At 42.4% G+C, this 13,911-nt stretch overlaps 1 protein-coding gene across 1 annotated transcript in view; it reads left to right on the forward strand.

Annotated features, from left to right (window-relative positions):
• Positions 1-13,911, forward strand: part of dcc (DCC netrin 1 receptor) — a 154,461-nt gene that overhangs the window by 39,599 nt on the left and 100,951 nt on the right. Inside the window, exons 6-7 of the mRNA XM_041059116.1 lie at positions 4,526-4,680; positions 5,491-5,611. Coding sequence (XP_040915050.1) covers positions 4,526-4,680; positions 5,491-5,611 — 276 coding nt within the window. The remainder of the gene's footprint in view (positions 1-4,525; positions 4,681-5,490; positions 5,612-13,911) is intronic.

Raw genomic sequence — 13,911 nt, forward strand, 5'->3', positions numbered from 1 at the left:
CACACAAAGGTCAGTCCACTCCTTCATCTTCATAAAAGCGATTGCGTAACGTTTTCTGTCGTTGTGGAGGAGAAGTCTGAGGAGATAAGCTTGATGATGTCACCGTGATGTCATCAGTCTGTGCGTGCAGAGTACAAACTTACCCATGGTCCATAGAGGCTTTAACGCCCTTTTACTATTCCAGACCTTGTGTCCACAGAGTGAATGATAAGGTGTGTGTGTGTGTGTGTGTATTTAATGACAGATAATTGGTTGCTAAGCACAGATTGAGAGAGGTTGTTAACAAGTTTCTGTTCACGCAGACAGAGTTTAACTCAGGCTGAGTGTGTGTGTGACTATCTAAAGCTGTAGTTGTGTGTGTTCGAGTGCGAATGTCCTTCACTGGGTACTATCATCATCACACACGCACACACACACACACACACACACACACACACATATGCACACACAGCAGATGTTCATTGAAATGAATGATAGAGAAGATTTCCATTTGAATACTGAGTGGAAGTTATTATGGCGCAGCTATAGAGAGTCAGCATCACTGACACAGTGTGTGTGTATGTGTGTGTGTGTGTGTGTGCTGTAAGAGACAGGGATCACAGCACCACATTCTCTCCTTACTGTTTTAAAATCGTCTTTGTCACATCAGATTGCATTAGCTCTTAAAGATTGTCATAATCTCAGGTATAAATGACAATCCAGGTGTGTGTGTGTGTGTGTGTGTGTGGTGGCTCAGGGGAGTCAGGCGTGTTGTGTCTGATAGAGGTCAGCCTCGGTTGTTGATGCATCAAATTACCATATGAATGGTCGCTCTCAGCCGTTTCCAGCAGGAAGTAGATTCGCATTAACGGGGCGTCTTGCCTGTTGTCGTTCATATCACAAAGGACCCACCGGGAAGCACAAACGCTTTTGTAAACATGTCTTCTCAGATGACCAGGTAATCAGTGTTACACTCGCAGCTCTGTAGAAAAAAAAAGAAAGAAAGAAAAAAAATCCAAACAATCAATGGATCCTAGGGGAATTCCCTCAACAAAGGCTAATCAGCTGGTGAGCAGTCACCTTCCATCGGAAGGAGGGAGACCGCTGAAGAGGAAGAAACACACAACTTTTCCTCTTTATTTGAACTTTTGAGAAAACTTTTCAAACAGCCAAAGGGTTTAGAGATTAGACATAAACAAACTGGAGATAATCTGAGTCGTACAAATAGATTATCATCGTATTTGCCACAGGTAAAACAAGAATAAACACATGATCACCCTTCAAAATAAGATGTTTTGATTGGCTCCACAGAGGAAGAGAGACACTGAGGAGGGCTGTCATTATAATCATGGAACATACAACTTATTAGGTATCATCCCCTCCACAACTTATGAAGCCTACCTTGTAGCAAAGCCATGTTTATACACTGAATTCCAAAAAAGCTAACGTTAGCAATCCTTGCAGAACTGATCGTGCCTGAAATCATCCTCAAGGTGTTGACCTTTTCTTTAACATCTCAAAATGAAATCATGAAGTGAGGGGTGTGTGAAGATCTGTGCCGTGCTTCACAGTACATCCACTGGTTTGCAGTGTAACTGTAATGGGCTCCGACGACAGGCCAGCGTTTATTATGCAGGGTACATTGTGCATCAGGACACTGTGTGCATCCTAGGGTGTAAACAACTAGCTTACAGGTAGCTATTTCTTGCACCATGAACCGCACCACAAACTTGTGAACTACAGTGACAAAGAGCTTATAAGTGATTGTAAATAGTGACTGTGGTTGTCCTACGAGCAGTCAGCGGATGTGACTCTGGGACAGTTTGGCATAATACATTACTGACATTGTTATTGTGTCATGAATCATCAGACTGGTTCCAAATCAGCTTCATTCACTCCAGAAAAGTACAAGTCAGAATTTTTGATCGCACAAAGGGCTGATAATTACACAAATGCGATCATTGCTGTACGGTGGATATCACTGTCACAGGTGCAGAGAGTAATAACTGGGGGTGGGTGGTTTCACTGCCATCTAACAGAGGAGGTATTGCATAATGTCCTGTTACAATAAAGCAGTAAAGTACGTTGATTTACGGTCGACATTTTACCACAGCAGCACCTAGTGGACATTAGGTGAACTGCAGCTGAGCTTCGGCTCCGACTCAAGCACTCAGATGTTGGGGCTGCCGATTGGTTTAGACCTGCTCTCCTGCGTCTCCGGTGTTTAGTGTCTCAGACTAATTCCTGGGCATGTGTAGTAGTAGTAGTAGTGCGTGTTGTTTGTGTATCAGTGTGTAGTTGATGGTGTGGTGAAGCTGCAGCAGCTCAGAGTTTAAAGGAAATCGTTAGCTCTTAATTAGAGCATTACTGCAGTGATAAAGTTACACCTCCAGATAATGATGTATCGACGGGACACACGCACACACAACTTACCTCCCCTACTAACTTTCTACCTCTCCTGTTTTTTTTTATTTCTTCTTTCATTTCTTTCCTTCTTTTTTCTCCCACTCTTACTCTCATTCTTCTCCTGTCTCTCTTTCTCTTCCTCATTTTTTCCCTTTACCTCCATTTTACTCTTGTCATTTCCTCTTTCATTCCCTCCCTCCCTGCTTTTCTTTTCTTTTTTTTTTTTTTTCTTCACCCATATCTCACTTTCCTTTCCTTCTTTGTCAGACATGTTAAATAATCACATATACAGCTTTGTTGTCCACACACTTTTGGCCCCATGTTTTGTGTGTTTATATAACAGTGCTCAGGAAGCTGTGACGTTATGAATATACGTGTCTGTTTTTTGTTACAGGACGTTCCTCTGTGTGTGCGTGTGTGTGTGTTTGCTGACAGGGACAATGTTTGTTGTCTTGGAGTGCTGACAGCATTGCCGTGGTGCTCGGTGCTACATGAGATCCTTCAGGCTTCATCCTCGTCTCTGTTGAGGCTCAAAATGGCTTCTGTCTCACATCTGTGCTCCCACAGTCACGAGATGCCACGGCTTTTTCATAGACGACATTCAACGATAGCAGAGCAGAGACGTGGCAGCCGCCTCACCCTCCTGTCTGTCTGTTTAAAATCTAGTGAGCCGGTAGACGGTTTTACCAGCAGTCACACGAGCGTGTACCTGAACACGTGTCTTCTGTATCCATCACTTCACATCCCGACAACTTCAAACTGCTGTCACTGATCAGGACTGAGTCCAGACTGCTGCTGGTTCAGTTTAATGAATGTACGAATATATGTTAAAAAAAAAAAAAAACACGGTAACCTGTTCAAACTCATGCTGAAATTTGGCCCAGTCCTGCTTATGCCAGCAAGAAAATGTCAACGTGCTGAAAATTTGCCTTAAAATAATCTTGTAATGTTAAAAAAAAAAAGTGGGAACATCCTGTGACAATGAGCTAAAACTGTGCAGCAATGACATATATTATCTTATAATGCTGATGTGGCAAAATGTGTTAGCAAACAGTAACATATTACCTGCTCATCCAGCACACACACACACACACAGCACCAAATGTCACCAGTTTGGAGTTTTGTTTGTGTCCACCTGACAAATGGAAATTCAATATTCCCTCACTTCTAGCTGAGGAACGTAATCTGGCTCTCTCTGGACGTTGTCCTCCTGTCTCCATAGTCCAGATGAGAGAAGATCTGAGCTGGTGAAAGTGTTGACTCATCTGAGCCACCTGCAGTTTTTGCCGTGTGCTCACAGCGACGAGCTGTAGAGAGAGTGGTGCAGCGAGAGCTTTGCAGACTTTTTTTTTTTCTTCTTCTAAGTTTCACCTCTCAGGTTACAGACAGCAAACAGGCTGCCTGATCCTTCTGGTGGTTGATAGTGTGGTTTGGACTCAGGGATGAGAAGAAGACATTGCCAACTTAATCTTTCTGGTAATACTTATGTGAACAGTTAATATTAACTGGTTCCAGATGTCCTGTGCATCATTTTAAGTCAAACATCATTTGTTCAACAGCAGACATTGTTTTGTATCAGGAGTGCACAGAAAACTGACACACTGAAAATATCCTGACTTGATGATCAACCAAAAACCAAACCACCTGGTTGATCTACTAAACTCTGTCACTGCTGTGTTAACCTTTCATCTAAGATTTGGGTGAAGCCTTTCTGTCTGAGGAAATTAGAAAACAACCCGCAGATTAAAACCTGAAAATGTCAAATGAATTTGCAGCTGACCACGAGGAGATGAGGGTGTGACGACCCATGGAGGGTAATGAGATCAAACACATTCAGCTCCACAATAAACAGCCGACTGCACCTGAAGAGTTTGTAATTGTGTTAATTAGTCTGTAAAGAACTGCCGTCATTACAGAAACTCACTGATCTGAAACACAGTCCTGAGGGAAAGTGAGTAAAAGTTTCTGAACGACACTGGACAACAAATACAAGAACAACACTGCATGTGACTCAGCGTTTTACTGGTTTCAGCAGGGAGAAGAAGTGTGTGTGTGGGGGGAGGGGGGGGGGGGGGGGGGGGGGGAGTACTGAGATGCTCCTCTATTGTTTACATGTTGTACTGTTGTGTCTTTCCCGCAGTGCCTCCTCAGTTCCTGAACTACCCGACCAACACGTACGCCTACGAGTCCACCGACATCGAGCTGGAGTGTGCCGTGACAGGAAACCCTGCACCGACAGTCCGCTGGATGAAGAACGGAGAGGAAGTCATCCCCAGCGACTACTTCCAGATAGTGGTGAGTCGAACAGAGCCGAGGGGATGGGTACACATACCACACACATATGCTATGAATCCAATCTTCATGGTGAAAATAACTATGGTGCTTCCAACAGTTAAAGGAAATGCAACATTTCCTCCATGTTCCCCTGTTGTCTTGATACATTCAGCACAACGAAGCACTTCAATTAGCACAACAACAACAAGGTTTCATTAACCTATTAATTATGGTCTCGACTGCTTTGCTGTTTTTTTTTTAAGGCTTTTCCTGCACAATGAAATTAGTGTGAAGTATGAATAGAAAAAGGTTAACATGAAAAGGCAAAAATACAGACCAGTTAATAGTCTTACATGTAAACAAACATCCATGCACCCTGAACAGGACCACTCATGAGGACAAGCCATCAATTGGATCCAGACTTACAAGGACCTATACGGACTTTTAATGTGAAACACTCTGCAGGATGTGTTGATTTTAATTAGTGATACCTTTACAGTCACATCAACAAACTGCAGGAAGCCCCGGGAATTAAAGAGTGAATGAATGAGTGAGTGTTTGTGTTAAAAAGAGAAAGTTAATCTCACAATACAGGTATCACTCACTGTAATCTGTAGTCCCATAATCTTCTGTAAAGTGATGGCACAAACATACACACACATTCACTCATACATATTCCCTCACTCTCTCACACACACACCTTCTTTTCTTGGTTTTTATAAACACTTTGTTGTTTGTATAATGGTTTTTGCCAGACTTTGTGTATGTGGAAGTTTGAATTGTTTCTGTGACGTGACATTTGTGTTTGTTGTTGTTGTTGTTGTTGTTCAGGATGGCAGTAACCTACAGATTTTGGGTTTGGTGAAATCAGATGAAGGATTTTATCAGTGCGTCGCTGAGAACTCAGCAGGAAGCTCACAGGCGATGGCTCAGCTGCTGCTCCGAGAGCCAGGTAGGAACACACAGACACACACTCACACACAGACACACACAACCGATACATGTGATTGTGATCTCCCTGTTGCTGCTCATTGATAAACACAATGGGCTCTCATCACCTGTCAGCTTAATTTCTGTCATATCATTTCCTCTCTGACTTTGCTGTGTTTGCGGTGATATCACTTTGATTTTTTTTTTTTTTTATTTCATTGTGTTGCAATAATTATGTATATTGGAAGATGTAATTATGTCTGTTGTCAGTCATAATTACGAGTTATGGATAATCCTAATTACGTATCACAGAAGTCATAATTACAGAAATCTGAGATCTACGATTTCTGTAAGTGATAAATTACGAGTTACCGAAGTCATAATTGAAAGTGTCGCAGAAAGTCATGATAATTAGTTACGTAAGATTTCTATAGATGTGTGATTGACTCTTTTACAGCTGGACAGTTTGATGTGACCACGCAGGACAAAGAGAGATAACTTCAAACTGTTTTCTTTAGTTGCTGTTTACCGCTCGACGTCCTGCTCAGAGATTCGCGACGTCACTAAATGTTTTGGTTTACAACTTAAAGCCTCACATTGGGGCGGCGAGTCACTGATTTTTTTTTTTTTTCTCTCCCGGGAGGAGGCGCTCCTCTGATGTTCAGTTACTCAGTAATCAGATTACAGTCGGTCAGACAGAGTCACAGCTGACAGAGCAGCAGGACTCCACTGGTTTTGGCAAAGTCACTGTTTGTTGTGTTCGGTGGGTGTTTGTGTCGGGGGTTAAAATTCAGTTAGTCATGTGGCGTGACAGCAGCTACTACCATCTGACACACACACACAAACAGAAACACACACGCATACACAGAAATATGAAGATGTGAACAGCTCAGCCAGTCTGCAGAACATTTGAGTCAGCACATCTGCATCTAAATGGACCAGCGGCTGTGACTGTGTGTGTGTGTGTATTTGGGTGAGAGAGGATGAAATCGAGTGAGAGAGCACAGTTGTATTCACACTGTATCTTATTGTGGCTGTGACTGTGTGAGTCTGTAGGATCCTTTGTATGTGAAACCTGGCTAATCCTGTAACAGAGACCCTGAATCTGTAATGTGATCATTCTAACACGTGAACAGCTGAGGCAGGTATCACATCGGGCTCCATGCACTAGTGATCTCCTTTACTGACTGTGTGACTCACTGCACTGAAAAAAAAGAAACTAATTAAGTAGTTAAGTAACTAACTAAGCAGCCGGATAGCTAACATAATAGGTAGCCAACTAATTAAGTAACTGAGGTACTGGCTAGTGAGTAGCTAACTAACGAGCTGCTATAAGCTCACGAGCTGGATGTCTGTGTGGCTGACTCAGCGCTGTCACCTGCATGGGCCACACCTTTCTATCCTTCTGTCTTTTCTTTTCTCGCCTTCTTTCTTTCTTTGTCTCTGCTTTAATCACTGTTCAGTGTGTTGCTTCTCCCCTGAGCCAGCAGCACAGATGGCAACACACAGACACAGACACACACACACGCACGCACAGACATTAAGAGGGTCAGATGGCTGGTGTTATCGCTTGGTTACTATCGCCACGGGAACCAAGCATCCCAGCATGCTCACAGCGGCCAATCAGACGTTCCCACGAGAAATCACGGCAGGGGTGTGGGCATGTGTGTGTGTGTGTGTATGATTGTCAGCATACCACCTTGTTACCCTTGACAAAGCCAGGCCTCTTGATCCTTGAGTGACTTTTCACACATGCACACACACACACACATGCACAGACACACACAAGCACACACACATAATAAGTAAATAATGCAACGGTTTTGTTCTCTCACTTGCGTGAGAACATGTATTTATAGAAGTATATTTTTCACACACACAGACACACACGCATTGTTTAGTATCTTGTTGCTAGTAACATGATCCCCTATTAATTTCCCTCTCACAAACACAGCGTGTTCATCAGATAATACACTCCCTGACCTCTTTATTAGGAACACCATGCTAACACAGCGCTCCTCCCTCTGCTCTCATGGATTCCCAAAGGTTTTGGACAGATGTCTTTGAGATTCTGCTCCACGTTGAGACGACCTCTCACGCTGGAAGTAGCCATTAGAAGATGGTAAATTGCCATCATGTTTTGTTTTTTTTTTTCTTTTCTTCTTGTTTTTCCTCACCGTTCTGAGTTAAACTCTAGAGACTGAAAATCCCAGGAGATCAGTCTCTAGATCAGTAGTTTCAGAAACACTCAAACCAACACTCCTGCCACAGTCAAAGTCACTGAGATCACATTTTTTTTCTCATTCCGATGTTTGATGTGAACATTACTGAAGCTCCTGACCTGTACCTGTAGGATTATGTGCACTGAACTGCTGCCACGTGATTGGCTGACTGCATAAAAGGCAGGTGTTCCTAATAGAGTGCTAAGTACTGTATATAAACAGAGGAGCTGAAACACATTTGTATTTTTCTTATTTTAGTTTTCAGGTGCACAGTTCTGTTTAGTTATAAAAATAATAAATCATAGTGTGTTTGTGTGTGTGTGTGTGTGTGTGTGTGTGTCACACAGAGAGAGGTTGAGAGCTTGATGGTGTGTATTTTCAGTGTGTATGTTAATATATTCATATATGAGTGTGAAAGACATTAGCCCCATCTCCCTCTCTCTCTGTTTTACAGTCTCCTCAGTCCTCTCTCACCCCCTCTGCACTGCAGTCTCACCAAACCCTGGTCTGGATCTGATCTAAAAGCTGGATCAGGATTTAAACCTCAGACTGCTAATTTGATCTCCGTCTTTTGGTCTCATCTTGTCCTTCTGTCTCAATTTCCTCTGCCCCCCCGCCCCCCGTCCCTCCATTATTTGCCATGTCCTCTGTCTCTTCTCTCTCAGTTTGTCTGTGACTACTGTTTTATTTCTCTCCACTTTAATGTTTACTCACACACAAACAACAGCACCATGATTATTCACTTTTTTCCTATCTATCTATCTATCTATCTATCTATCTATCTATCTATCTATCTATCTATCTATCTATCTATCTATCTATCTATCTATCTATCTATCTATCTCCTCTCCCACTCTTAAACTTTTCCTTTATCCTTTCCTTCCCTCTGCTGTTTCCCCCTTTTTATCTTCATCTTTTCATCATTTGCTTGTTCATGTTTCTGTCTTTCCTTCTTCTTGGTCCCTTGGTTTAAATTTGTTTTGTTTTTTTCGTCCATCCTTGTTGTCTTCCTTCGCTCAGAACTTTAATTGTTCCCTCTCTTCTTAGTCTAATTGGCTCTTTTGTTCTTTAATGGTTTCCATCCTTCCTTATTTGTATTTCTTTTTTCCATCCTTTCTTCCTCCTTTCTTTGAAACGGCTCCACTGTTTCTGGTTTCATTTGCAGCAGCTCGGGCTCCTTACAGTCCCAACAACCGCCACGATGTTGCCTTAGAGGCCAAACCCGGGGCAAGTAAACGTCAGCAAACCACTTGCTGCTGCTCAGAGTGATATTTATAATAAAGGCTCAGAGGACCATCAACTTTTCATCAGTCAGAAGACACTGCTTAGATCAGATGGACTTTAATAACACGTTCCCATCATCTGCAGTGGAGATTACACCCTTATGTGACACGCAGTGCTGAAGCACAATGTCACATGAACAGAAAGGCACGTATGTTAGTGGTGTTACTGTTTTTTGTGTATTTTACAGTTTGTGACCGTGAATAAATCATGACCCACACGTGACTGAAACACCGACGCTTGTGCAGTGGTTTTACTTAAGTGCCACCTGCTGTTCATCTCCATGAACCCACTCTTCATCTTTTGCGTCACGGCAGCAGATGCAAAACGTGGATACGTTTGTTGAAATTCAGCCAAAAATTTGCTCTACATTTTGGACAGAAACTCAGCGATTGAAAGTGATCCTTGCGCTGTGTGTTGCTGTTGTTTACCCTTTGTGTTGTTGGTCCCCTGGTAGTTTATGTGTGAGTACACTGATAGTATTTGTTGTGTTTTGTTTGTTTCTTACTGTTCCGCGTTTTACAGAAACTCAGTCCTGAGGGAGACCAAACTAGGTCACAGTGTGTATGTGTGTGTGTATGTGTGTGTATGTGTGCAGGTAAACCTTTCAGCTGTCAATACACATACTCTCTCTTCTTCTTCTTCTTCTCTGTTCTTTAGCATATCTGTTGCGTATAACTCATAATTCTGACAGTAAACTGCTCTATCGAGATAAAATTATTGTATGGCAGCTTGTATTTAGACAACATTTAAAGGGCAAGTGTGTAAGAATTGGCCAACAGTCAAACTCATAGTCCAAACAAACAGGGGACAGCATTTTACCTGAAAGTTGTCGTTTCCACCAAGGAAATACACCCTTTGCTGGTCGATCATCAAAAAAATCCACACAGTTTTTTTTACTGGTCCTGTTTGTGTACCTGTCGTTCGGGGTGTTTGCGTGAGAGCTTGTTCCAGCACTGGGCTCACCGGCCAATCATAACCATGTTTCAGCCCTCACTTTAAAGCTAACGTTAGCTTGAGTAAAACTCACCCCAGCAAAGGGCAGACGTTGACATATTGCCAAACCTGCATGGATTGAAGTATAATATTTTCCACACAGGTTTACCTTGCGATCTGATTCTATAACTTCGTGTACGTTTTGCAATTTTAACTGTGTACTTTGGCTTTTGTTCAATAAATAGTGATTTTAAAAAATTTTTTTTTTAAGGAACAAAGTTTATATTTCTCAAAATTAAATCAATATTAACCATGTTTTGATATCAGCACTGAAACTAAAGTGCAGTTGTGCAGTGCAGTAAGTATTGTGAGTATGGGTAAATTTCAAATGATGCCCAGTGTTACTCTGTTGTCTCTCATCAAATACAATTTTTCTGTGATACACTGAGTACCATGAGCTGTGTGTCACAGTAACTAACTTCCTGTTGTTTTCAGAACACAAGCTGTCCATCTGTTCTCAGACAGCTTCTTTGGCCCTGTTCACACCTGACATCAGCATGCATCTCAGGTGACCCGATCACAAGTGGACAGCTCTAAGTACAGGTGTGAACCCATCCAGGACACATTTGAGGTCCGATCATTCAAACCACATTGGGAGGTGGTCTACGCTGCATATGGCCACACTGTTTTAGAAGTGTGTCACTGGGCCACATACTCAACTGATGTCCTCTGTCTCTCTGGCATCTTGGGCGATTCGTTTTGCCTGGAACAGACCCACAAGTGTTGATTTGATTTCTTCTTCTTTTTTTACTTTCCAATGCACAACACATTTGTAAACGGAAATGATGTACGGGTTTATTTGCATGGAGAGTGGGGAAGTGAGATCAGATCACAAGTGGTCACTGGAGACGCACGTGGAGGCGCATTTTAATGAATGTACGTACTTTGAGCTGTCCACCCGTGATTGGATCCCCCCGAGACGCATGTTAATGCCACGTCTGAACGGGACGCTGTCGTCAGTGAACATTTTGCAGATACATTTGGTTCCAAAACTTCAGATACGTTAATCACAAATGTGTCCTCATTATGTTTATAAAAAACATAATCCAGGTGAGCTTCTGTTGCTCTCAAAATATAATTTCCTGTCGCAAATTAGTAATTACTCATAGGACACGTTTCTCTCTGTTCTCCTCTTCGTTCACTCTGTTCTCTCTTTTCCTTTTTCTCTTTCTCTTATCTCCCATCTTTAACTTCAGTTTCTGTGAAGAACACTTTATGTTTTCTTCTTATATAATCATAATAGAACAATGTGAATACAAATACAAAAAAAGGACAAATAGATGAAATAAGAGGAAAAAAATGAAACAAAGCCCCAAAACCCCTGAAAAAAAAAACCCAAATCGATGAAGAAAAGTCGATGAAGAAAATGAAGTATGATGAAACATAACAATGTGTCTGTGATTAAAACACATCATTTACTTTTTCTTCTCTCTTTTAAAATCTTTTCTTTCTTCTCCTCTTTTCTTGCTCTCTTCTTCTGCTTCCTTTCTTTTCCTCTCCCCATCTTTCAGCACTCTCATTGGAAATTAAGGGCATTTTCAGATAGAAAAAGAGAAAGCGAGATAGTCTTCCCAGATCATTTTCAGGCTGCTGGAAAAGAAGAGACAGAGGTGTGATCAGAATGGATGGAGAGAGAGAGAGAGAGAGAGAGAGAGAGAGAGAGAGAGAGAGAGAGAGAGAGAGAGAAAGACTGAGGGAGAAAAAGAAAAGAAGAGATGAAGAGGAAAAAGAGAGAAGGAGAGATAAAATTCAATCATCCAACACAATTCTGTGGAGGCTGGAAGAGAAAAGATAGAGGAAGGATATGGATGGAGATGGATGGAGAGAGAGAGAGAGAGAGAGGAGAAGAGAAGAAAGAAACTAAGAGACGGGAGGGTCAAGCGAAGGGCAGGGCGAGTGAGAGAGAGAGGTGTAGAGAGAGAGTAGGAAGTGTGTCAGCCATGACAGATTTGTATTCCACTGTGAGCGCCTGACCTTAGCAAACCCATCACACACACACACACACACACCCACACACACACACACATACTTTATCTTTCACACACAGAGAAATGCTTTTACTCCGTCACCTCCACTCTCTCTATACACACACACACACACACACACACATCCACACACTGAGAGACTTTACCCCCACTCTACAGCAGAAGTGTGTGTGTGTGTGGGAGGAGAATGTGGGGTGGGTGGTATGGGGGTCTCTGTCTGTTGCCATGGCGACCGTAGCCTCCTCTCCTCTACCATCCTCTATCCTGAGAGGACTAAATGAGTGTGTGTGAGTGTGTGTGTGTGTGTGTGTGTGTGACAGGTAGAGATACATATTAAGTGTTTGCCTGAGAGCAAAAGAAAGAACTCCACTGTGTGTGTGTGTGTGTGTGTGTGTGTGTGTGTGTGTGTGTGTGTGTGTGTGTGTGTGTGTGTGTGTCGTGTGTGTCCTGTGCGTCGCTGTTTGACAGAATAACTAAATGTAGTGAATTAAAATATGAAAAAGGAACATCAGTCATCACACCATCAGTTTCCTGTTTACATGTTTACTGGCTGCCTGAGAGAGAGTGTTATTAATGTTATTAATCCCATAATCACATAACAAAATGTGATAACAAGTTTCAATTTTATTCATTTAATTTAAAAAAAAAGAAACATGAATAAGATTTTCTCCGGTCAAATCTGATAGATTATTGCCAAACCTAAAGATTTGCGTGCCTTGGCTGAAAGCCCACGTTAGTCGATAAGTCTGCTGTGACGCTGCATTCAGGTTCAGCGCGTGTACTGGAAAAGTCACTTCTCTAATTGGAAGTTAGCTGCTGTTCACAGTCGGCTCTAAACTGTTTGAGTGTGGGAGCTGTGGCCTCCACCAAATCTTGAACTTGTTAACACCAGTACTCAGCATTTATGAGCAGGATATAAACAACACACAACAACCCACTTTAATGACTGTGTGTTTATGAATACATTTACCAACAATGACAACAGTGTTTAAACTGCCCTTCGGTGGGGCAGGTGGAAGTTGAAATGTTGAACCTGTTAGCAAACAGTTGCACGTCCAGCAGACTCATTCAACTGGGATCATGATATCAAACTAAAACAATGAGCTGAAAGACACTAAACAACCTACAGGTAGAGCTGAAGGGACCTGATGATTCCTTTGATCCTTCACAGTACAAAATGCTGATACTCCTCTTCCTATTCTTTCCTCTCTTTACCTCCTACTTCTCTCTCTTTCAGCTCCTCATTCTCCCCCTCATCCTTTTCTCCCTCCTCCTCATCCTGGTCATCTCCTTCCCCTTTTCCTCCCCCCTCACCTCTCCCTCATCCTTCTGTTCCTCCCAATGTCCCTCCTTCTCCTGACAGACAGTTTTTTAGTGACAGACAGGTGCTGCTCTGACACCCCCCCCCCTCCCCTTCCACCTCCACCTCTGAAACAACAAAACAAATCCAGACTCTGCAGCAATCTGTCTGCTGGAGTGTCATTTCAATCCACAGCAAGCGGCGGGCGGCGACCCAGTGACGCCCAGAAATGGCTTCAAAGCACCTGGCGAGGACAGATTTAATGAGATTCGGCTCAATAACACCTCCTTGATATGGAGGGAGAAAGAAAGAGAGAGAGAGAGAGAGAGAAAGAGAAAGAGAGAAAGTCATAGGAGCCTTTGAGATTCAGACGTGTATGTATGTATATGTAGAATACGTAGAACAGAATAGATCCAGTACAAACATTAAATGAATAAATTTGTGACAGGACAGTAGTGTTTCAGAGCAGATGGGATTTGACTCCATCGCGATGAGAATTTGATACTTTTGAGTCGGAAAAGTCCCAGAAAATCACGTC

Source organism: Toxotes jaculatrix, chromosome 16, assembly GCF_017976425.1.
Source record: "Toxotes jaculatrix isolate fToxJac2 chromosome 16, fToxJac2.pri, whole genome shotgun sequence".
Taxonomy (NCBI): domain Eukaryota; kingdom Metazoa; phylum Chordata; class Actinopteri; family Toxotidae; genus Toxotes; species Toxotes jaculatrix.